Source organism: Sorex araneus, chromosome 11, assembly GCF_027595985.1.
Source record: "Sorex araneus isolate mSorAra2 chromosome 11, mSorAra2.pri, whole genome shotgun sequence".
Lineage (NCBI taxonomy): Eukaryota > Metazoa > Chordata > Mammalia > Eulipotyphla > Soricidae > Sorex > Sorex araneus.
The window spans coordinates 29,539,605-29,563,313 of record NC_073312.1 but is presented as its reverse complement, the minus strand read 5'-3'; the positions used below and the strand labels follow the sequence as shown (position 1 = coordinate 29,563,313).

Sequence of the window (23,709 nt, the reverse complement as noted above, 5' to 3'; positions counted from 1 at the left end):
TATGTTAGCATATAAGAATACTAATGCCGGACCTGGAAAGTGCTCAGTAGTGCTCTTGCCTTGCACCTGGCCAACTTGGGTTCAGTTCTTGGCATCTCGTATTATCTTCCAAGCACTATCAGGAGTAATTCCTGGGTGCAGAGCCAGGAGTAATTCTGAGAATAGATTCTGTGGCCAAAAAACCAAAAATAAAATAAAATTTAAAAAAATACTACTACTCTGTTGGCTAGTAATTTAAAGATATGAATTGTATTATTTGTCAATTTTAATTTGATGAGCTGGATAGAGTAGTATTTATCAGCTGGATAAAGTAGTAATTAGTACTTTAGATTTCTTGTAGCTTGGTAGAAAGAATTATTTTTTATTTGTTGTGGGAGTGTTGGCCTGAATGATTTTTGAACCTCATTTCTACCGACTCTATTTGAAAATGCATTTTCTATTAATTGAGAGACATACACTGTTCAAACACTAGAAATTTTAATAGTGGCCCTCCATTGAACAATTAAATCTTAAAAATCTTACCTCTCATCTTTGTAGCATTGTCTAAAAGAAAGCAGTGGAGATATGGATGTCATTTTAGATATCTTAATTAAAAACAGCTTCATTAAGGGGAGTAGAAATAGTACACGGATTAAGATTCATTCCTTGTGTGCAACTTGACCCCTGAGCACCACTGGATCCTTAAAAAAAAATTTACATTTTTGAACATGATGATACTTTGCAAAAGTTTTTATTTTATGTTAAGTTTTACTATTAAAAAGTTAGGTTTAAAAAGTTTGCCTAATTTCTATTTCTGTTGTATATAGGCTAGTTTTACCTTGAATATTAGAGCACTAAATGTTCTGGGCATGGTTAAAGTCAATTTTTGTCAAAATCTGAAATACCGCAGTGCTTGAGTTCTACACTAAATCCCCTGTCCTGAGTTGTAAGAGTGAGGCCTGAACATGTACATATTTTCAAAATATAACGGGCAGCAGAGAGGGAGCTCGGCAGGCTGCTCCAGAATGTTACGTGTAGTCCCTGAGCACTGATTCGAGTAACCCCCAAGTACTGCCTGGTGTGGCTCCAAGAAGAGAAAGGAAAATGTAGTATAAGGGCTTGGGTGAGCACCATGATCTGCCGCACTATAGATGATAGGGTTTCATGCATAGTGTTCCAACGCCCCAGCTCCTCCACAGCATCTGCTTCTCTCCACCATTGTCTCTGGATCCCCCTCTCTTACCTCCCTTGCCTCCCTTTATTTCTGTTTTTTTCATTCTGTAAGTCAGTTTTTGATCTTTGACCAGTTGTTATTCCCATACCCTATTTCTCTATATCTTACACATGAGAGTAATCATTCTCTTTATTTTTTGCATTTTAAAAGATCTTTTACTCAGAATTTTTTTTTTCCTTTTTGGGTCACACCTGGCAATGCACAGGGGTTACTCCTGGCTTTGTATTCAGGAATTACCCTTGGCGGTGCTCAGGGGACCATATGAAATGCTAGGAATCGAACCTGGGTCGGCCGCATGCAAGGCAAGCGCCCTACCCACTGTGCTAAGCCACTCTCAGAAAATTTTTAATTGTGAAAATATAACTATTATGTAACTATCTTTGTAATGTTCAGTGGTGTTAAGCATAATTATCTTGTTGTGATCATAAGATTTTGATTAATCTACTCAGTGAATACCTGGCCCTGTTGTTATCCTTCTCTTTGTAGCAGGAAACAAGCATTGCTCAGGGGCCTCAGGGCTGCTTGCTCCTGGCTAGATGGTTTGATAGTAGGACCCAAGGATGTGATGCCAGGGACCACTGGGACTGTACTTCATGGTGGCTGGGGATCAGTCTGGGGTCACACTGCATGCCAACCATGAATCTCTTAAGTTTTTTTCTCTATCCCCTCATTTTCTTAGATGAGACACATTGAAACTTGAGGATTTTAAGTGATTTGTCTTACATAACATGTTCTTAATACTGTGGTCCTAACCAAATTGATATTGCTCTCTAAAGTAGACTTCTTTGGCACTCTTCTTTCAACCCGTAATTTATTTCTTATGTCTTTACTTGGTTTTATTCTTAGATGAACATTTTGCTTTCTAGAAGAGTTAAAACTGTACTATGAAATTACCAGTAAAGAAATTTCGTGTGAAGCACATAAACTTTATTATATAGTTAAATGTGCATTGATAACTCAGTGCTGGCCATTATATAGTTAAATGTGCATTGATAACTCAGTGCTCTTGATCTTCAAGAGTAGATAGTTAGGAGAGAATATGCCAAGAGTTCAGGAGAATTTGATGAGCCGGTCAAATTTTACATCCCAGTGTTTTGTTTTGTCATTACTCATTTTCTTTCTTAGTACATTATCTTGTGTACTAAAATTGCCCTTTGCAAACGCTCAATACAGGAAAGCTAGGAGTGATAGCTTCTGGTGTTGATTTAGTTTAGCTAATTTAGGAGTTAGTTTAGTGAGTGAGATAAAGAATGAGAAAATTTAAGTTGTGGGATGATTACATTTTGAAGCAAGGAGATTTGTTACTTCATAAATGAGTATATTTGTTTGGAGGCTGCTCTTGGCTCAGTGCCGGGGGGGTCACTCCTCTCAGATGATCATGGGGTGCTGGGATTTGAACCCAGAGCCTCACACATGGCACATAAGGCGAGTTCTCTGTTCATGAGCCATATAACCATCCAGATGAGCTATTTTTGACTGGGATTCTCAGCAGCCAGTCTTGTTTTAACTCTGATTCCAAGACAAAGAATATTGGCACTGTAATGGAAACCTGGAATGTTGCCTTTCTGCATTTCTTGGTCCTGTATTTCAGAGTAATATTATGAAACTGTTCATTGTTCTTTGTTTCTTTTTAAGAACTGAAAGATGTTAAGAATGTAGAAGCTGTTTAAGGTTTTAAATTATGAAGTTGTATTAGATTTATATACATGTCTGTTTTGGGGGAGAACTTTATATTCAGATTTTACATGCTTAGATTCTAAAATTTTTTAAAACTTGATTGTAGAGTTCAAATATCACTGTAACAGCTAAATGTGGCACTATGAGGATGTGTTCATGAGTGCTTATTCACCAAGACTTTAGTTTTTTTTAAGAATTGGGGAATATTCTGCCTACTTCAGGTGATTTCAGTTACATTTTTATTAATTTTTTTTTTTTGGTTTTTTGCTTTTTGGGTCTCACCCGGCAATACACAGGGATTACTCCTGGCTTTGCACTCAGGAATTGCTCCTGGCAGTGCTCAGGGGACCATATAGGATGCTGGGAATCGAACCTGGGTCGGCCGCATGCAAGGCAAATGCCCTCCCGGCTGTACTATCACCCCAGCCCCAGTTCAATGCATTTCAAACTGAAATCAGATCATTGCTAACACAGTTTTTAGAAGTTCATTCCAATGTCTACTAAATTGACCTGAAAGTGTTTCTAGGTTATATTTTATTATTAGGTGGTAAAATATGGTACATTTTTATAATTTTTAGGGAAAAATGATTAAAATAGAATATAATCATTTAGAAAATAGCACTACCAAATAGAGGCCATTGGGATTGTATGATGTGTGTGTTTGTGTGTGTGTGTGTGTGTGTGGCAGGGGGGGGATCTGTGGGTGTGGCTGCCAAGCTGCTGGAAAATGGGAAATCTGGGAGGAAGAGGAGGCCCAGTCCCGATCCGAGCAGACTTGGAGACCTCAGCCCTGGGTCCCGCATACCTGGGTTCCTCTGCTGGTTCTTTCATGCATGAGGCTTGTCTGACTGTGTGGAGAGTGGCCTTGAGCATGGCCGTAGCTGGGTTCCGGGGGTCTTTGGCTGCTGGGGCTCTGCTCGGGGCTAGGAGGGAAACTCAAGGGGTCTGAGGAGCCCCAGTGAAGACAGCCAGGCGTAGAGGCAAGAGACTCTTGAGTAAAGCCCCAAATATTCATTTAACTCAATGTAATATCTGAATTGTGATATGATAGTGATATGGCATAGTTGATAAGTTTGGTATGACTTGATGTAGCATTTGTTACATTAAATCACTGAAAATATTTTTTCTTGTTCGAGGTTAAACTCAAAAGATGGGGCCAGAGAGTACAGGGGTTAAAGTACTTGCCTTGCATGTAACAGATCCCAGTTTGATCCCTGGCCGTGCTTATGGTGCCTTGAGCATCACCAGGAGTGGTCCCTGAACACAGCCAGGGGTAAGCCCTGATCACCACTAGGTATAACTTAGCCTTTACCTACCATACACTCTTCAAACACATGTTCTGTTTGCTAGGGATATGGTAGAGCGCCTGCCTTACATATGTGAGGACCTGGGTTTAATTCCTGGAATTGTAAAATAATAAGTACATTTTAGGGGGGCGGAGATGAACACCCTAATAACTTGGAGCCAAGAATTTCGTTCTGTGGTAGAACTCATGCTCTACCTCTATAAGACTCTAGGTTCTGTTCCTACACCAAAGCAAATAAAACCCTTTCAATAAAGACGAAGAAGGGACTGTATGATGGGTAAGAATCTTGCCCTGCATACAGCCAGCTCAAGTTTGATCCCGTATGGTTCCTCTAAGCACCACCTGGAGTGATCCCTGAGCACAGAGCTAGAAGTAAGCCCTGAGCGCAAAACAAAAACTGCAACGCAAGTGCCCTTACCCACTGTACTATCACTCCAGGCCCTAATCTGCTTGATTTTTAATAAGTCACTTCCATTTTGTGATCCAGTGGATTTCATTTCTCACTTTTCTATATAACCATGACTCCTTATCTCCCCCTCCCCATGTCAGTTTTCAATGGAATGAATCTTGGTAGTTCATTAACATTTTAAAGAAAATTATACCCCATGCCACCTTCACAACAGATTGGACAGATACATGGATGACACAGTTTTGTCATAACCTTTGTAATATCCCTGAATCCAGGTATAAAGGTATCCCTGAATCCAGGCATGTTACACAGAGATAATATAGCACAGATAGGTGCATATCCTGTGTCCAGCAAAGATTTATCAGTGTACTTATCCAGGCTCTTGAATACACTTAAAATTTTTCTATGCTTAAAGGATTAGATAGAAGTAAGAGTTTAGGGTTCTTAACCTCCTTGCCATGGAGGGAGGCTGATGCATTTTCACGTTTTCTTGCATTAAAATGAGGAAGCAAGCCAAATTAATTGACAACTCTAAACTTTTTGTTCTACTGTTGTTCTGTCTCCTTCAGTTTCCATTGGATACTTTTTGTTTTCTTTCTCATTGCTACTGAAATTATATGTTTCATCATAAGCCAATCTTCAGAATGACCCAAACAATTCACTGTCACTTTTGATTTTCTTAGTTAAAAAAGAGTGTATTTTGATAACCAGTGCATTTACTGTTTAGCAGTTTAGTTTGATACCAATCAAACTAGTTTGGGATTAGGCACTGGTGAGAATACCCAAATCTATCCATTTCATATTCTGAATTTGAATTTTTGAAACTGCTGCTTCAGCTCTCTGTGACATCTCTTATTTGATCTCTTTTTTTATGTGAGGTATAAGTATTGAACACCCACCATTTTTATTGACTACAGGATTGCTTTCATACAGGAGTTTTAAGTGTTGACAAAGTAGGAAAGTTCAACTATGTCTGACCTCTGATCTAGAAAAACATCGTAGAGTAAGTCATTAGAGATAGGATTGTGAAACAGCACACCATCCTTAATCTGTGTGTCTTTCCAAGTTTTTATGAATATTATCTTATCCTTTTACCACACCCTTAAGAATTAGGCATGAAACAAAGAATAGAAAGATGAAGTGACCAAGTTCATGCAAGCCGTGTCTCACTAAGAACAGAAGCAGGCAGTTGAAAGCAGTTTCTGCCTCTTCTACACCCCTTCCTCCCAGTAATATACCCTAGGATCTTGCTCTGTGGCAGTGGTGATGAGATATTTCTGGCAGATAAATAACTCATGTGTTGTTAAATGGAAGAAGAATGAAATCACAGAAGTGATTTCATAATCTGATGAGTTACTGTTCTTGTAAAGATTATATAGATGTGAAGGGCATACTATAATACCTGCTGTAATCACTAAAACACGGTGCTTCCTCTGACATTGAGTTGAGTAAGGAGTCTGTAGCACAGATGCTCTGCCCTTCTATGGTTTTCCTACATCCAGAGAGTATTCTAAATCAGGGTAAGTGCTGTATGTAGATTTTAAGGGCCTTGTGCAAATACCATAAAAAAAAAGAAAAGGAACATCTAGAAGCTATAGTGAAGAGTAGCTGTTTAAAACTCGGGCAGAACTGAGCCAAAGAATTAGTCCCAGGGTGCACTTGTCTTTGCATCCCACTGACCCCAGGTCCATCTCATGAACTCCTGCAAGACAGCCTCTAAAGTGGCTGGGTTTAGCCCCCAAGCCCCTGCAGGAACAAAACTTAAGACTAAACGGGTTAATACCCCTACTGTTTGGAGGGTGAGCCATACCTGGTGGTGCTCAGGGGTTATGGCAGTCTATACACTCAGGAATGAATCCTGGTGGTGCTCTGGGGATCATATGGGATACTAAGGATCAAGCCCTGGTTGGCAAAAACAAGGCAAGCACCCAACCTGCTGTACTGTCTCTCAGGCCCAACAGTCTTACTTTTTAAACATGAAAAATAGTGATAGAATTAAAGTTCACATTAATTTAAGAATTAGATTTTTTTTTTTTTTGGGTCACACCCGGCAATGCACAGGGGTTACTCCTGGCTGGCTCTTCACTCAGGAATTACCCCTGGCGGAGCTCGGGGGACCATATGGGATGCTGGGATTAGAACCCGGGTCAGCCGCGTGCAAGGCAAACGCCCTACCTGCTGTGCTATCACTCCAGCCCCAAGAATTAGATTTTCAAATCGTGTGGAATTTAAATAGTTTAAATTTGTTGAGGGGGCTGGAGCAATAAGACAGCGGGCAGTGTGTTTGCCTTATATGCAGCCAACCCGGGCTGGGTCCCCGGCATCAAATTTGGTCCCCTGAGCACCGCCAGGAGTGATTCCTGAATGCAGAGCCAGAAGTAATCCCTGAGCATCGCCAGTTGTAACCCATAAAGCCAAAATAAAAATAAAAAATAAACTTACTGAGAATTTCTGAAAGACAAGTGAGGACACTAGATAATATAGAGGCATAGTCTAAAGTAATTTTATTACTGTGGTTATAAAGTTAGCAATTGTAGCAGTCCCATTTAAACATACCTGGACAAAGGTTAGTGTTAATGTGAAGGTTTTCAGATTCAAGAGAAGGGGTTGGTGAGCTCATGCCTGTATATTTAGTTGCTTACTATTATCTCAGATTCAGAGACAATAATCATTTCAACTTAATGAGTACAGAATATGAGTTCTTCAGATACATACAGCGCAGTTACCACCATTTTTGTATTATTTCTGACTCAGTACATGGTGTTCCCTCAAAAGAAAACCAAGGAAGCATCCTTGATATTCCCTCTCCACCCCAATCTTTTTTTTTCCCCCCTAGGGGAAAAACTAAAACACATGTTCTATTCAAGTGTAGTATCTGCTTGAACACTAAGACAAGTTCAATCAGTAAGAGACAAACTCTAAGATACATGTATGGGCCCTTACACTTGCCAAAGAGTTTTCCAGGCCTATAAAATGAAATAATATCTTTTCTCTTGTTAAGCAGTTTAGCAGATTATTATTATTTTGGGTCACACCTGGTCATGCACAAAGGTTACTCCTGGCTCTGCACTCAGGAATTACTCCTGGCAGTGCTCAGGGGACCATATGAAATGTTGGGAATCAAACCTAGGTTGGCCGTATGCAAGGCAAATGCCCTGCCCACTGTGCTATCGCTCCAGCCCCAGTTTAGCAGATTTTGCAAATAGTTTCTTGGTTTGTTTTTTTTTGTGTGTGTGTAGACATATTTCAGCAACATTTATTTATCACCGGATCTTTAAACTCTCCCTGAATTCTCAACAGGGAAGTGAAAACTGAGCAACTGGTCTTCTGTACCTTTTTTCTTTCTTTCTTTTTGCTTTTTGGGTCACACCCAGCGATGCTCAAGGATTACTCCTGCATCTGCATTCAGGAATTATCCCTGGCGGTGCTCAGGGGACCATATGGGATGCTGGGAATCAAACCTAGGTTAGCCGCATGCAGGCAAATGCCCTACCTGCTATGCTATGGCTCCAGCCCCTGGTCTTCTGTACCTTGTGCTTTGTGTTTAACATCTCCAACAGCTTTTTGAAATTCTGAGATTCACTTTCAACTTTGAAATGAGGAGACCAGTTACCAGAACTATTATGTAGTTTAGCCAGTTGGTCGTGATTGGAAATAGAAATTTACTGTTATAACTACAAGTTCTCTACTTCTAAACCAAGATTTGTAACACAGAATAGTTTGAATCTTTGTCAATGTTGCAGACTTTGAAACAAGTAATTACTTGGGCTGGGGAAATAGTTTAAGGGACTCCAGCACATGATTTGCATGGGGGAGGTCCTGGTTTGATTCCCAGCACTGTGCATCACCTGGAGCAGCTTCAAAGTCTAGACCAAAAAAACAATAATTATTTGACAAATAATAACCAAGCCAAAAGTCAAAGTATAGTTTGACTTTGACCAGAATTTTATTTTTCAAGAGAAAACTTTTTTTCAATAATATTTATACTATGGGATATAAAAGCTATTGGTGAATGTACTTAGAAGCAGTTTTAACCAGTGTGCATACTCTGTATAACCTGTATAACTTCTGGTGTGTTACCTACTACAGAAAGTGGATTTTTTTTAAAATGGCCATGCTAATTCCTTCTTTCTCTTTCTCTTTTCTTGTCTGACTAGTGAGAGCTCAACAGAAGCAATAGAAGTCGACTCTAACAATCAGTCGAAGTCACCCCTGGAGAAGTTTATGGTCAAGCTGTGCACTCATCACCAGAAGCAGTTCATCCGTGTCCTGAGTGACCTGTACACTGAATCTCAGCCAGGTGCTGAGGACCTGCGACCTTTTGATTCTGGAGCAATGGATGCATCCACTTGCAATGCTGGCTGTGCCCAGCTAGGCACCAAACACCAGGAAAAGGATGCTGTGTGTGTCGATGTGAAGTCTCTTACTTCTGTAGATTTATTCATAGACTCACCAGGTTCTCAGGGCTCTCTTCACTTGTCAGAACAGGCCCTGAAGGAGCCTTCCAACGAGACAAACTCTATAGAATTAAGAGAGAATGCCTTGACCTTTGTCCAGAACGATTCTTCTGAAATTCCAACCACTAAACCCAGTTCTGGTAATTCGGTGGATAGTTCCACTCCGGGATACCTCACTGCATCTGATTCTTCCTCACTCAACTTCCACCACATCTCAAAGAACTTGGAGGGGCAAACCACTGGAGAGGAGGAAGACACAAGCGTGAAAATGTCTGAGGATGGGAGAGACCAGGTACAGAGTTCAGCATTAGTAGAAAGTCTGGTGACCGTAAAAGTGGTAGCTGAGAATACTGAGGAGTGCAACAGCAGTATTGTTTCTCAAAGAAATTCATTCAAAGCTTTATCAGACGAGCCTTGGAACTCAGGGTTTATGGGGAATTCACCTAGAACTGCTGACAAGGAGAATGCTTTGCAGTGTAGCTCAAAAACACCATTGCTCCAAGATTTAGAGGGAAGTGAACAAGATGCAAGTCCAAAGCAAGAGAACCATCTTCACCCACTAGGAAGAAATAGAGTGGGTTATCATTTTCATCCCAGTGATAAGGGCCAGTTTGATCATTCCAAAGATGGTTGGTTAGCCCCCAGCCCCATGTCAGCTGTACACAAAGCATCTAACGGACATTCACGAACCAAGATGATGCCAACTTCCATTAAGACAGCTCGGAAGAGTAAAAGGGCATCAGGGTTGAGGATCAACGACTATGATAATCAGTGTGATGTCGTGTATATCAGTCAGCCAATAACAGAATGCCATTTTGAAAACCAGCGATCAGTACTCTCCTCTCGGAAAACAGCCAGGAAGAGTACACGAGGTTACTTTTTCAATGGTGATTGTTGCGAGCTGCCAACCGTGCGCACACTGGCCAGAAATTTACACACACAAGAAAAAGCTAGCTGCTCCACACTCTCATCAGAGGCAGTGGCCTCTCCCCAGCAGACACCCGTCATGCCCGCCCCTAACCCTACAGCAGAGGTACAGCACCCCAGAGAAGATAACTCTGAAGAATTCAGTCAAGAAATAACCTCTCACCCAGAAAGAGACACAGATGCTTCATCAGAAAAAGATCTTCCAGAACCTGAGGCTAGCCCCGTGCTGAATGAACCAAATCTCAGCAGCTCCTCTGGGTCAAAGGAAGCCACCAGCAACCTGGTGTGGCCTCTCTCAGATCCCCCTCCTGAAGAAGATGTGCCAGAAAGCTGCACCATAGTCCCAGCTCCCGCTGCAAGTGGGATACCTTCCCCTGAGCAAGACCCACAGCCAGTAGAATTGCTGGATACAGAGGAAGTGAATGTATCCCAAGATAGTCACCAGGTTTCCTGTACCGAAAGCATTACTAAAGAAGGTAGCGAAGATGTTGTTTCTGGGCCTCACAGTTCTCCTGAGCTAGTCAACCCAGAGGAAAATCCGTGCTCAGAAAATCAAAGTCCCCCAGCAGACTTGGAGCCTCCCCTCAGCCCGGGAAAGGCTGAGAATCATGAAAGCATCAGTACTGAGGAGACCAAGGCTGAAGATACTCCGGAGCTAGATGCAGACCCACTGTTGAAGGAAACCATTGCACTTCCTAGTGAAAACCCCGGTGAGATTGAGGAAAGTGAGACAGCAGGCAGTATAGGAGAATTAGAAGAAGAGGAAAGTGATAAAAAACATACTTCAGAAAGAGATGTGTGTGATCAAAGCACTGACTCACCTGAAGAGAATCTGGACAAAAAGAAAAAAGGTAGAAAAGTCCCTGAAGCTTCTGATAGGTGCCTAAGAAGTCAACTTTCAGATTCTTCATCTGCCGATAGGTGCCTAAAACATCAAAATTCAGATTCTTCCTTACCTTGTCCTGAGATTAAAGTTCCTAAAACTGCTGGTGTAAAACATTCTAAAAAAGATGGATACTCTGGCGAGACAGTACCTGAGAGTTCTCTGACTGGTGGTTTTCCTACAGAAGAGGCCACTGAAAACCCAGACACCAGTAGGAATTCCTCTGCAAAAGACATGGAGCAAGACAGTGAGGGAAGTGGCGTCATCACTAGACAGAGTTTGAAAAACATGTTGGCAAAGGAAGTCAAGGAGGATATAGGAGATACTTTCTCCAGTGATCCATCAACCACAGCTAGCCAACTCTTGGCCGGAGAGAGACTGGAAATCTATGTTCCTTCTAAGTTGGATGAGAAAAATACTCATGACCCTACAGAAGATAATCCTTGTACTTATCCAGAACAATCAAAAGAGAAGCCAGAGTCTCCTCCTGCACTTCCTATAGAGGAAGTTGTAACTGAGGTAGCCAGTACAATTACCCAGCACAAAGATGGTGATGGGGATGTGGCCTCTAGCACACCTGGGTTGTTAGGGAGTAGAAATGGGGATGCTGTTGGGTCACCCAAATGGGTACCAAGGCTTACCAGGCTGACCTCTTCAACCTATAACCTAAGACATACTCATTCTCTGGACTCCTCCTCAGATACTCCAAAAGTGAGATCAGAAAAAGAAGTAGCAGAAAAGAACCCAATGCCAAAGGAAAACAAAGCCTTGGAGAATAGAGACCCCTCAGAAGAGGAGGAAGTGGACATGCTGGTAGATGAGCGACCAAAGTTTGTAGAGTGGTGTGCTGAGGAGGAGAACCAGGAGCTTATTGCCAACTTCAACGCCCAATACATGAAAGTTCAGAAAGGCTGGATCCAGTTAGAGAAAGAATCTCAGCCAGCACCAAGAGCAAGGAACAGGTCAGATAAACTGAAGGAGATTTGGAAAAGCAAAAAGCGGTCACGGAAATGTCGGAGTTCTTCAGAGGTACAAAAGTTTTCTCCTGTACAGATGCTATTTATGACCAACTTTAAATTATCTAATGTTTGTAAATGGTTCTTAGAAACAACAGAAACCCGGTCTCTTGTCATTGTGAAGAAGCTCAACACTCGACTTCCGGGAGACATCCCCCTTGTCAAGCACCCTCTGCAGAAATACCCTTCTTCCAGCCTGTACCCCAGCTCACTGCAGGCTGAACGCTTGAAAAAACACTTGAAGAAATTTCCTGGCGCTACTCCTGCTCGTAACAATTGGAAAACACAGAAGCTCTGGGCTAAATTCCAAGAGAATCCTGACCAAATGGAGCCAGAGAATGCCACTAAGGTGAGCCTCAGCCCCAATTCTGAAGATACTACAGCAGAAGCTAAGGAGGGTAGAAATAGCCATCCTTCCACAAACTCACCTACGCCAGCCAGTACCCGGATCCTTAGAAAATATTCCAACATTCGCGGAAAACTCAGAGCCCAGCAGCGCTTGGTCAAGAATGAGAAAATGGAAAGCCCATTTAGTCTGACTGTGGAAAATAAGCAGAGTTCTAAGAGTGTTTGCATCAATCCTCTGATGTCCCCCAAACTTGCCCTGCAGGTGGATGTAAATGGGTTTCCCCTTAAGGCCAAGAGTGCTGATGGAATGAAGGGAAGAAAAGGGAAACAGATGTCTGAAATCTTGCCAAAAGCAGAAAATCAAAATAAACGCAGGCGAACAGAAAGCAGCAGCACTCAGGATAGGAAGGACAAAGGACCAGGGGCAAAAACCAGCAGAGAGAAGCATATTGATGCTGCATCCAAGTCCTCCACTGCCAGGAAGCCAGCTGCGAGGGACAGAATCAACCAACTGCCCAGAAAAACATCTTCAAAAGAGAGTCGAGTGAAGACCCCTAAAAGGTCCTCTGGGAAGAGCTGTCCTCCCTCCAGGAAAGAGAAAGAGAACGCAAACAAAAAACCTAGCCAGCCTGCCACGCTGGAGTCAGTGACAAAACCTGCTAAGCAGAAAGGGGGAGCAGGTGATTCCTCCAGGCCACAGAAAGCCACAAACAGGAAGCAAAGCGGTGGAAAGACCCGGAGCCGACTCCTGACAAAAGCCACCGAGACCAGCACCGCCCAGAAAAAGCGAAAGCTGAAGGCAAAGCCAGACTCTTCGCATGGCAAACGGAGACGACTGGATACGAAGTGATTGGAAGGGTGGTATCTAGGAGTAAAACTTTTCTAGAAGTAACCCTTTATTTTGCATTAACTAAATCTGCTTCTCAAGCCTTTCAAATCTGCAGTTAATGGAGAACGCAATTGAAGATGTCAGAAGATGCGGCTCAGATGGAGAAGGGAACTTGCAGAGTCTTTCTCTGAGGCTGAGTGAGGGAAGTTATATATTATATTCTTCTTGTTCCTTGGGTTTTAAACTTGGAACTGAGCAGTTTTAGTTTTTGAAAGTACAGTGCCTTATTTATCCTTTTTGTTTTTAAATTTACAAAAGCTAAAAAGCAGATCTATGTGATTAAAGGCTTGTATTTTATACTTGATGCACAAGCACTTGTCCTGTAGCCGAGAAGACCACCATCATGCACATAAAGTAGCTTTTGAGCAGCCGCCCTGCAGTGTCTGCCTGCGAGCAGATACTCCTCCTTGCAAACCACAGCAGTGAACTTCCCTCTCTGTCTTGTTTGTTTAAATATTTGAAAGCTAAACCAAATCCTTTTTATGACATGTGAAGAATGCGGAGGGCATTTATAATTACAAAAGATGGATATTTCTGTTACCCCTTTTAAAGAGTAACATATTCATTGAGGTCACTCCTCTTACCATTGAGTTTTTGTCATTGAGAACTGGTATCCTAAATTTTATGCCCTGGGACAAAAGGTATGTTGCAGAGTGCTAATATTGGTTTGTGAAATTATGTACATCCCCCAGATTATTTGTTACTGATTCTTGTCATCCTTTTCATTTTGGTTCAAGTAAGCTTTCCTACCCAGGTTTTTCATCTTTGAGAAAACATAATTAGAATTGTTTAGTCTTGTCACTGTAATTTGACCAATCAGTATGACAGTGAGTGTTTTAATTTTAATTTTCTTTTTTACCGGGAGTACTCCATATTCAAAGAAAGCCAAGATAATATCTCCAGTAATAGAAAAGTATGAGAGAGAGAGAGAGAGAGAGAGAGAGAGAGAGAGAGAGAGAGAGAGAATGTTTGTATTTGCGTGCACATACATGTGCTTATCAGTCACAAATGCCTCCCATTTCTGGTTTTACGGTAAAATTCTTTCTACTCATGCAGCATGCTGGGGTGTTCATCAACTGGGTAACTAGCACAGGCCATTTGACTTAAAGGTGGCCCAGAGCTTTGATGAACATCCATAGAATCACTTTGGCACCACACTCAGAAAAGTCTGAGCAGCAGAGAATTACGTAAAGGTCAGAACAACCTTGAATTGTAGATGCAGCTCCGGGAACTCCTAGTCTGCCCACATACTCACTGTCCCTGGAGTTGTTATGTCCCAATGTTCATGTCCATGTTTAGAGCTGATTGGTTAGTACCATACTAGTAGTTACTGCTTGTAGCATCACTCCTGCCCCTTTCATGTCAGCTCAGTTCCATAGCTCAAAAAATGAGAGCTGCAATAATTATAACTAATATTTGCCTTTCCCAAGTGAGCTAGGTTTACTGGCTTTAGCTTGGTGCCTATAACATTGTCCATTATAGCACAGTGTGTACTTGACATTACCATTGGACCACTCTGCAAAATGGCTTGGTTGTTTAAAGCCTCAACCAGCTTTTCTAAAATAGTCTAATATAGTCTGTCACTGAAATAGGCTTGTCTGGACAGCTACTACTGTGTCCTTCTTGTTAAAGTTTTCTTCATTTAGATTGTTCAGATCTATTTACATAAGCCCAGATGGTCTATTTTTCATGCAATAATTCATTCAGAACATGATAAAGCAGACCTTCTTTCCACTCTGTTACGGGTTTGCTCTAGATATTGAACATTTCTGATAATTAGTAAGGATTACAGAAATAGCTTTTGATTAGTGGGAAAATGAGAATTGTATTGAATTTCACCGAGTGATGCTTACTCTCTTCAGTGAAGTCTTGGGTTTGGGATGATTTTTTAGGGGGAGTGGGAGTTGGGCAAATTGTTTTTTGTTCTCTTTGTCCCCGCGTCCCCTCTAGCCTATGAGTTTTGTTCTTGTTGTTTTCTTTCCTTGACTTTGGTCGTCCAAAGCTACCTATGTTAATAAGACTGCTGAGTATGTATTGGCAACTCTTCCCCAGCATTATGTTGCACAGAAGCATTAATATGTTTTGAGTGAGTTCATTTACTCTTTGCAAAAGTAGTTTTAAATTTTTTACAAGAATCTTTTCCCATAGCCATCACTCAATATTGTTTTTTTGTGGTGACTTGTGTTGAAGTTCGCCTGTGTCAGGTGTGCAGATTCCTGGACATGGGTCCCAGTCCCCCCAATCACCCCCCCCATCCCATAGCTGCAGTCTGCCTTGTGAAGATGCTCTGAGTAATTCCGGAGAGGGAGAAGGCAGTCATATGGGTGGGCCTGTTCAATTCCAGGTGTAGCATTCATTCCATTGCTCCTCAGAGTTCTTCCTCATTTTTGAAAGCTTTTTTCAACATAATAGCTTTCTCTCTCATTCTAGTCAGCATTTGAGGAAAAGTGTGAAGTGTGTGTATATATTTTATCCATCCAACACTGCAGTGCATCATCTTTATTTTTTTTTTTTTTAGTGAATCATCTTTCAAATCAGCTTACATTGTATGGTAGTGGATACCTATTTTAAATAGAATTGGATTTCACATCATCATAACACATTTGCTGAATCACAATTTGACTACTTTGGTTAATTTCTCTAATAGGAAAAACATTTTTTTTTAATCGGAGGAACAACTCTGAAAGGTTCTTTGATACTTTATACTAGATATTGACAACCCTGCTCTCTGATCATTCCACGCCCAGTCTTGGCATTAACTCGTCTCCCCTTGTTCTGCCTTTCTTCTGAAGACCGTCCTGTACACACCTTCACACTTGGTTTGCTGCCGGGTGCAAGGGAAGGCCCACATTCCGGGTTAGTCATGAGAAAGAAATTCTGCTTCTGGTCTTTGTTCATGACGTCACCGTCCCAGTGTTGGTGGTGATGACCCGAGAGCGATGGTCTAACCTCTGAGGGAGCGGGAAGCGAGCTGAGAAACAGCAGAGCTCTCATAAAGCTCTCCCATAGTACCCCAGAGCAGGGCTCTCCCCAGGATACCCATTCTCTTTCCTGTGAGCTGCCCTGTGTCTGGAAGGGCATCATGAAGGTGTCTTGCACCTGGAAGGGCGCCGTGAAGGTGTCTTCAGTTCAAGTTTAGATCCTCACCCAGATAACATTTCCATACATGCAGCCTCTTAAGCATCAGGAAGATCATGAAACTTGTGTCTGCTCTTGAGGCTCCGTAGAGGTGTGATTAGTGTCTAGATCGGCAGTGGGTAGTCTCTGGAATTCCCGAGGGAGACTGTGTTTATACCTGTGTTCCACTAAAGATTTGTACACGAGCCTTATCAAAAACAATAATAGCATTAGACCATTTCATGCCATCGCCCCTGCATTATTGTAGATCGAAGTGCTGTTGATCATCCCTTCACATTCAAGGTGCTTCTCATGGGATCCTCTTTGCATCATGTACTGCCCAAATGACTTACTGCTCAGTTAGGTCATCCATATATGACGTCACTTACAGACAGTTCCTTTGAAGTCTGGCCACTTTCCTGCCTTGTGATGAATTCTTTGTTGAGAAGTGAAACAGTAAGTCTTTTGTGATTTATCTTCTTCAGTGTTCTAGAACCAAGAAAAGGAAATCCTATTGGGTGGTATAAGAAGAAGATGCTATGGTACCCCCATTAGCAAGTTGGGTGGCTTGTCACCATGCTTGAAAGTGGGCTGCAATTTTCCAAGATGCTGGCCCAAGGAGCTACACCCAACTCCATTTGGTTTTAGGTGAGCCCTTAAAGACTGTCTTACGGCCCACTGGTGACCTACTGAGGGCCTGTAAGCTTGCCCAGTTACTCTGTAAATAAACATGTATGGGAATATAGCCATGCCCATTTATTTATGCATTGTCTTGGTGCTGCTGTCTTGCAGAGCTAAGTAGCTTCAACAGAAAGTTTTGATCCCACAGAGCCTGAAATAGGTACTTGCTGGACCTTTCAGAAAATGTTGATCCTTGCTTAAGAAATACTACTTTTTCTGGAGCAAATGTACTCTTAATTTTTCTTCTTCTGTGTTTTCTGTGTTCTTCTTTTCTTTTTTCCTCATTGTCCATCAGTTTTTTATATTTATTTTTTCTATGAGTCACTATATTGATATAATGCATCAAATACCATACTCGAAAACTTGAGCTACCTTCTCCTTTGTCTTCTTTTGATCACCTCTCACCTAAGCCAGAATGAAGCCACTGTTAAGCTTCTGTAGAGTCAGAACCTGTGAAGCCATAGGATTTATAATTCAAAAAGGATGTGTGTCCAGCTTCACTTCTTTTGTTACTGAAGTATACCAAGATTTTATTTCTTTTGCGATGACTTAAGACCGCTTTCACTGGATGCAAAATTTTACAAACTCCAGTTAGATATGGAAAATATCTTTGCCCAGAGCAGTTATTACAGGCTAAACTATTCTTTATTATATCATGTCTTTTTGGACAGCTTCTAGGAAAAGAAAAATATTGGCACTGAAATTTTTCATTCACAAATTCTTTTCAAAATAAGCTTATTGAAAGCCAACAAATTGCAAAATAAAGGGGTAAGGTTTAGAAAAAGGGTCCAAATAGTGCATTTTTTTAACCTGAGAAGTCAAGAATTATGTCTTTAGAACAAATCTAACCAAGCCCCTTCCTGCAAAATTAAGAATATTCTGTTATGTAGAATACAAACAGGATGGTGGTTAAAATGCCCCCCAAGCAATGACTGTTTTAGTTATTTTGAAACAGATTTTTAATTTAACTTTTTTTGTGACTTTTATCACATAGTTTATCCACTGAAATGCTAGAATTTTTTTTTTTCCTCAGAGTATAAAATCATGTCAGTCCTCACATCTTAAAGTATTCATCCTCACGTTCACTGCCTAAAATCATTTGGGGGGGGAAGAGGTGGGGGGAGAGTATCATATTTAAAATAATTGTAGATGGGAACTCTTTTCCCATTAATTTTTAATATTTATTGAGGCACAGTGATTTATGACACTACTAATGATGTTTTTATGCATGCATCATTCCAGCACCACACTCATCTGCTTTTGGAGGTGGCCTTCAATACAGTTCTCTTGAAACATTAGGACAGACTCTTATTTCTTGTAGTGGGTGAAATATAGGTCAGACACCTTTCCTTTAAAGATAAGAAATAATACCTGGGCAGAAGCCCAGAGCTCCCACTGCTCCTTCTGCCTCAGAGCTTTGCCATCCTATACTAGGGACCCACTTTGGACTCCTGGTGGACAGTGTCCTTGTTTAGGCCTTTGCCTCTGGAATTTAGGCAAAGGAAGTGCATTTCCTCTGTGATCTTCCTTTTCCCAGAGCCCTAGAGGTTTATGCCTAGTGCACAAGGAAGCAGCCCTTGCTGTGTCCTCCCGTGTTCTCACCTGCCTGGGATCCTCGTTTTTAACACAAGGGGCTCAAGATGCCAAAGGCATGCAAAAGTGTAGATTGCTTGTAATAGGACGAACCAAGTTGCTTTTATAATGCATTAGGAACTAAAAAGCATTTTACCTTTTTTAAGGAACATTAGAGATAGGTCACGTATCTAAAACTCTTTATACTGCCCAACCCTTTCCAGAAAAAGTTACTGACTTCTGTGGTATTATTCAAGGTCAAAGTGTGAAAGCAGTTAGCCCAGATTTTTTCTTTTTTCCCATTTAATCCAGTGTTGCAGCCTTTCTTTACTTTTAAATTCTAGGCTGTCTTGCCTGTTCGCCTCAGCATGTAGCTGCTATTGCACATTCTTCCTAAATAACGCTTGTGCGCTAATGAAAAATAAATTCCTTTGTTGAGTTGGTGGGCCTACAACCACAGCAGCTATGATGCGTAGTTAAAACTAAACATCTTTCCATCTTCATGTTTGTGAATCAAGGTTAGCTTGAGTCATGGAGAGACATTCCTCTGTCACAGTCCTCAGCACAAATGGATTACTGATGAGTTTAAAGCTGGAATAGTGCCTCTCCCTGGCAAGCACAGAGCCTGTCAGTTTTTCTCCTCCAGAACCTTCCTTTCCCCCGTACAGTAGATTTGCAAGTTTTCTCACTCCCAAGTCCTTGTAAGCATCAATAACTGCCTTTTCCTGATGGAACCTTGATTCCAGACCCTTTTCTCACCTCTCTTGGGAATACCAGCATGTCAGTTCCTTACACACCAGCAGCTTTAGACCGAAGAAACCCAGCGTGCTCCTGTCCAGTAGGTGAAGCCTGCCCAGGCCTGGCTCACCTGCTTCTCCTGAAGAGCCACCTCTGACGTCTCATCTCCCTCTTCTGCTTATGCCGTCTGCCTCCTTAGAGGTGTCTACTCTGGGACAGTCTCCCAAGTGCTTCACGGAACACATGTGTCATAGTAGAAGGCGTTCTTGCCGCAACTCTTTCTCATCTCGCCATGGGGTCCAAGTGAAATCAAACTTAACTTTTCCACCTCTGTTAGTTTCTGTAACCTACACCTCATGTTGTCTAATAGCTAAAGCTAGAGTATTTGGGAGCTGGTTTGTGGGAAAGATGCTATACAAGCAAGATTTGCATAATTTTGTACATTTATACTATAGATAGGGATTAGTTTTAGAACCACTATAGCTTAAAGTTGTTATTTTCAGCAGTGGTTTGGACATTCTTATAGTTCTGGAAGACTGTTAGTGACAATGGTTTAAAATGCATATAATATTTATACACACCACTGTGGAGTTTATTCCTCTGTAAATAGTGATATTTTCCTGCTCAAATGCCTCTATAGAGTATTTATTTTAACAAAAAATTAAATTGTCAAAAGGGCTTTCCAAAAAAAGTGTTTTTCTAGCCACCCATCCTCCCCAACTTCCAAGTTCAGCCATTGAACCCCACCCCTGACGGCACAGTGGTGCAGAAGGAGTGGGGCCCAGAACCCTTCATTGTATTGGGGGCAGATGCTCCCTGGATTTGAAACCCAAGTACATCTTCCCTATGTCTCCCGTCCCAGAACAATTTGGCCCCCACCCCCGTCCAGTCTGTATACCCAGCATGGCTTCAGGACTTGCTTCAGAATGCCCACTTTCACATTGCGTGGCTCCCTTCAGCCCGGGCAGGGGTTAGCAAGCCGTATTCCCTAGTTGTAGCCCTAGGGAGATCCAAATCCACACCAGTGGGATTAGAAAGGAGGAGAAAAATGCCTGTTGCTTCAAGAAAGCATTAAGATGTCTCTGAGTCTGTCCCGTGTCTGTGGGAGACACCTGTTCACCCTCATTCATTGTGGGAGAGGAGCATGTTTCCTTCCCCATGCTGACAGTTGTCCTGAGTGCAGTGTGCGCCCTGCCGCAGGGAGCATCTATGCAGATGTGGGCCAGGCCCCCTGGAACTGATGGTTACGGAACAAGGCCATCTGTTCTAAGATGTGTGCAGCTTTACTAATCAGGAGTTCTGGCCTGCGATTCACAGCCCCCCTCCATGCTTTATGGTCACGTTCCCCCCTCTGCCCTGTCCCTGGGCACACCTGTCTCTCTCACGATTCTCATTCTGCCCGGTTGGCTGGACTGAGAACTGTAGCCTGGTACTGCAGCGAGCCTGGGACTGGACACAGGGATTTTTGTCATCCTTTCGAACCATAGTTTGTGTACTGACTCATGGCCTCCCTTTGTCTTTTCTAAACAAATGAGGAGGACACTTGAACAGTATTGCTGGAGAATGTTTTTTCTAAGATACTATTTGTAAGCAAATCCGATTTTGAGATGAAATGTGAATGGATAACTAGGTGCCAGGGAATTTCGCACTGAAATAGACAGAACTTTTTTAAACTGTGCAGGAAGAAATAAATTTTGCTTTCACCTAAATGTTCACAGAAGTAATGATGTAAATAGTTTTTTAAAAAATATTTATTACATGTGCTGTACACAGATTCACGTTCTGAGTGATGTTGGTTTGCATTGTAGTAGTGCAGAAGAATCTATTTTGAGCAGTGGACTTCTTTCATAATACAGATCGCACATGGAGAAAGAACAAAACCAGCAGGTTGAGAGCTGTTTGGGGCATTGGATCTTTAATGCAACATCAAATCCAAGCTTTAATTGTCCCTTCTTCCTTCTCATCTGGTTACATACACACATATGTATGTGCGCATGTATATGTATGTATGTATGCAAATACACATACATGCACATATGTATGATAAGCTGGTCCGTGGTGGGCCCCCAGATCTGCAGAGCAGATTTCTAGGTGTTCTTTCTGATGTGTTGCCCATAAGCAATAAAATCCTAGGTAATAGCATTTGTTACGGGCTCCAAGTTGGCCCTTGACTCAGAGGATAGGGTAGGGATAGAACAGCTCTTGCTAAGACCTCTTGCCTTTGGTGGAGAGGTTGCTGTACTTGAATTTTTGCTTCTGTTGGTCTGCACGCTTCTTCACATCATACGCCTCTAGCAGTGTATGAGAAATCAGCCAGCCACAGACACATCCCAAACAGGGCACAGAGATGGGAAAACTAGCAATTCTGCATGAGTTTGCAGAGTTTCCAGAATCAAGTTGAGGCAAAGTTTATTTGGTTAGGGAGTAGATGTAAAAACCGTCACATTATTAACAGAAATGACCGTATCGATATTTCAACTCTAAAAGACAGCTCTTTTCCTGTCCTCTGTGCCTGGGTTTGGTGAATCGCCGCCCCTTTGTGTCTGCGCTCACGCCGTAGGTCAGGGTGTGGAGGGCACCGGTCCCTCCGTCTCTCAGCGTGTCCAGCCCAACAGACCTTTAAGCTGTTTAGCAGCTTCTCCTTGTGGCCGTCCTAAACTTTTTGAAGAATACCCCATACCCAGATAACCATTTATAGAATAATGTAGTCTCGTAGGCTTTTGGAATATGTCTTTTGTATTTATGATGGCATTTGGAACTTTTTCACTAGTGTTTTTTAGATTGAAGTGGGTGCATTAGGATAATGCTTTCCGTTGCTCTGCCTGAGCGCAGGCAAGAGGAAAGAAAGGAACCTCTATTGTGTCATTGAGAGGGTGACTACTTGTGGTGGGAGGGCGGGGGAGGGTCGTTGTAAATGATGTGGGGGTAAAAGAGGATTCTGGCCGGAGGCTCCCCAAGTCTTATTACCTTGTAATAAATAATCCCCTCTTAGCCTCACTTAATCTCAAGCCTGCTGTTTACCCTCAGGGAACAAGTAGTTTTCAAAATTGAGCTCCTCCGATTGGCCAGTGTCTGTCGACTTTGGGCGTTTTTTTGTGAACTCATGGCATTTTCCCATATGCATAAAGATATTAAGAAATTCAACCCCAACCTGTATGAAAAGCACAGCCCAGGCTCCTGTTCGAGGCTAGCCTGAACGCCTCAAGCAGGGGCCCGGGGGTCGTAGGAGGCCCATGCAATTTAACTGAAGCTCAGGTGCCGTGTTGGGTTTGTATTCTGTTTAGGCCGCTACCCTTCAGGATGAGTTTAGGACAAGGGCTGCCGATCCCGTTGTGGATTTAGGGAGCTCTAAGATGAATCTACCGTTCCTTTCCAAGTCTTTCCGCTTCCTCCTGTAGTTGTCATTTCTGGGGTCAGTCTCATAGTTGTTCGGATGTGTTCCTCTTTTGCTGTCTCGTGAGTTTTAGCTAGTGATCCCTATGCCCAAGGAGAGCGTCTCGGGGCGGGGGGGCCTCCCCGCTTCCCAGCTTCGATTGTGTGCCCCAGACCTGGGTGAAGGCGGCCTTCCCAGAGAGCCGTGAGAGGAGAGCTCCGCAGATGCTAGTCCGGATGATCGTTGTGTATCTCTTAGGCCTGGATTTCCACCTTGTTAGTGGGTATAGGAAAATACTGTGTCTTTAATGGATGAAAATTCAATGTATGCTGTGAATTTGTTGGTTTGAAACATTGAAAAAAAAATTTTTTTTCATTAGACAATGTTTACATACCTCACCTGAAGAACCTTCGAGAGTGTATATATGAAATTTAAAAATATATTAAGTTGCTTTAAAACAATATGTATAGCTATAAAAGTTGGAGTTATTTTAACTTTGAATATGTACCAAGTCTCTTAAATCTTGAATCCTTGTGGACTTTTTGTGCTTCTGTGTTTCACTTTCCTGTTAGGCCAGGGAGGAAGCTGTGTTCCCGTTCCCGTGAGAAGGGTGCCCTGTGGGCCTGCGCACAGGACTCCCTTGGTTGTGTCCCATGTTCCTGTTTGGTGTTGAGGGGTGGGGTATGGTTCTAGAGGATGTGTGCGAGGGGTTTCTCTAACATTGACATCTATTCCATGAGCTTTTCCTAGGCGCTTATTTTATCGCAGCGTATTAAACTTATTTGATATTAAAGTGTGTTTGTGTAGTTCCTGGAAAGGCAGAGAATACCGTGAACCTCCACGTCCTACGTATAGCCTGTCCCCAAGTGAAGTTCCCCGAGGGGAACCAAGAAGCAGGGATTTCCAAACACCTCTCAGCCTCTGTGTTGGAAATCACGGGATGAGGCCTTGGAACTGCCCTTCAAGTTGGAAGGGTGCCAGGGCTTCGTCCCGAGGAAGGGGTCTGCCTTGAACTCACACTCAGCCACCAGGGAGGGACTCCCCCTGCCCCTTGTAGCCCACGTTCAGGGAAGGCAGGAGATTGGGGGAAAGCTTTGCATTTC

General features: G+C 42.4%; 1 protein-coding gene across 5 annotated transcripts in view; it reads left to right on the top strand.

Annotated features, from left to right (window-relative positions):
* The window catches only part of LCOR (ligand dependent nuclear receptor corepressor), a 111,697-nt gene extending 88,298 nt beyond the window's left edge, over positions 1–23,399 (top strand). For all 5 annotated transcript variants that reach the window (XM_055118757.1, XM_055118753.1, XM_055118755.1 and 2 more), the window contains one exon: positions 8,763–23,399. In XM_055118757.1, coding sequence (XP_054974732.1) covers positions 8,830–13,086 — 4,257 coding nt within the window. In that variant the 5' untranslated portion in view covers positions 8,763–8,829 and the 3' untranslated portion in view covers positions 13,087–23,399. The remainder of the gene's footprint in view (positions 1–8,762) is intronic.
* The last annotated feature ends 310 nt before the right edge of the window (positions 23,400–23,709 follow it).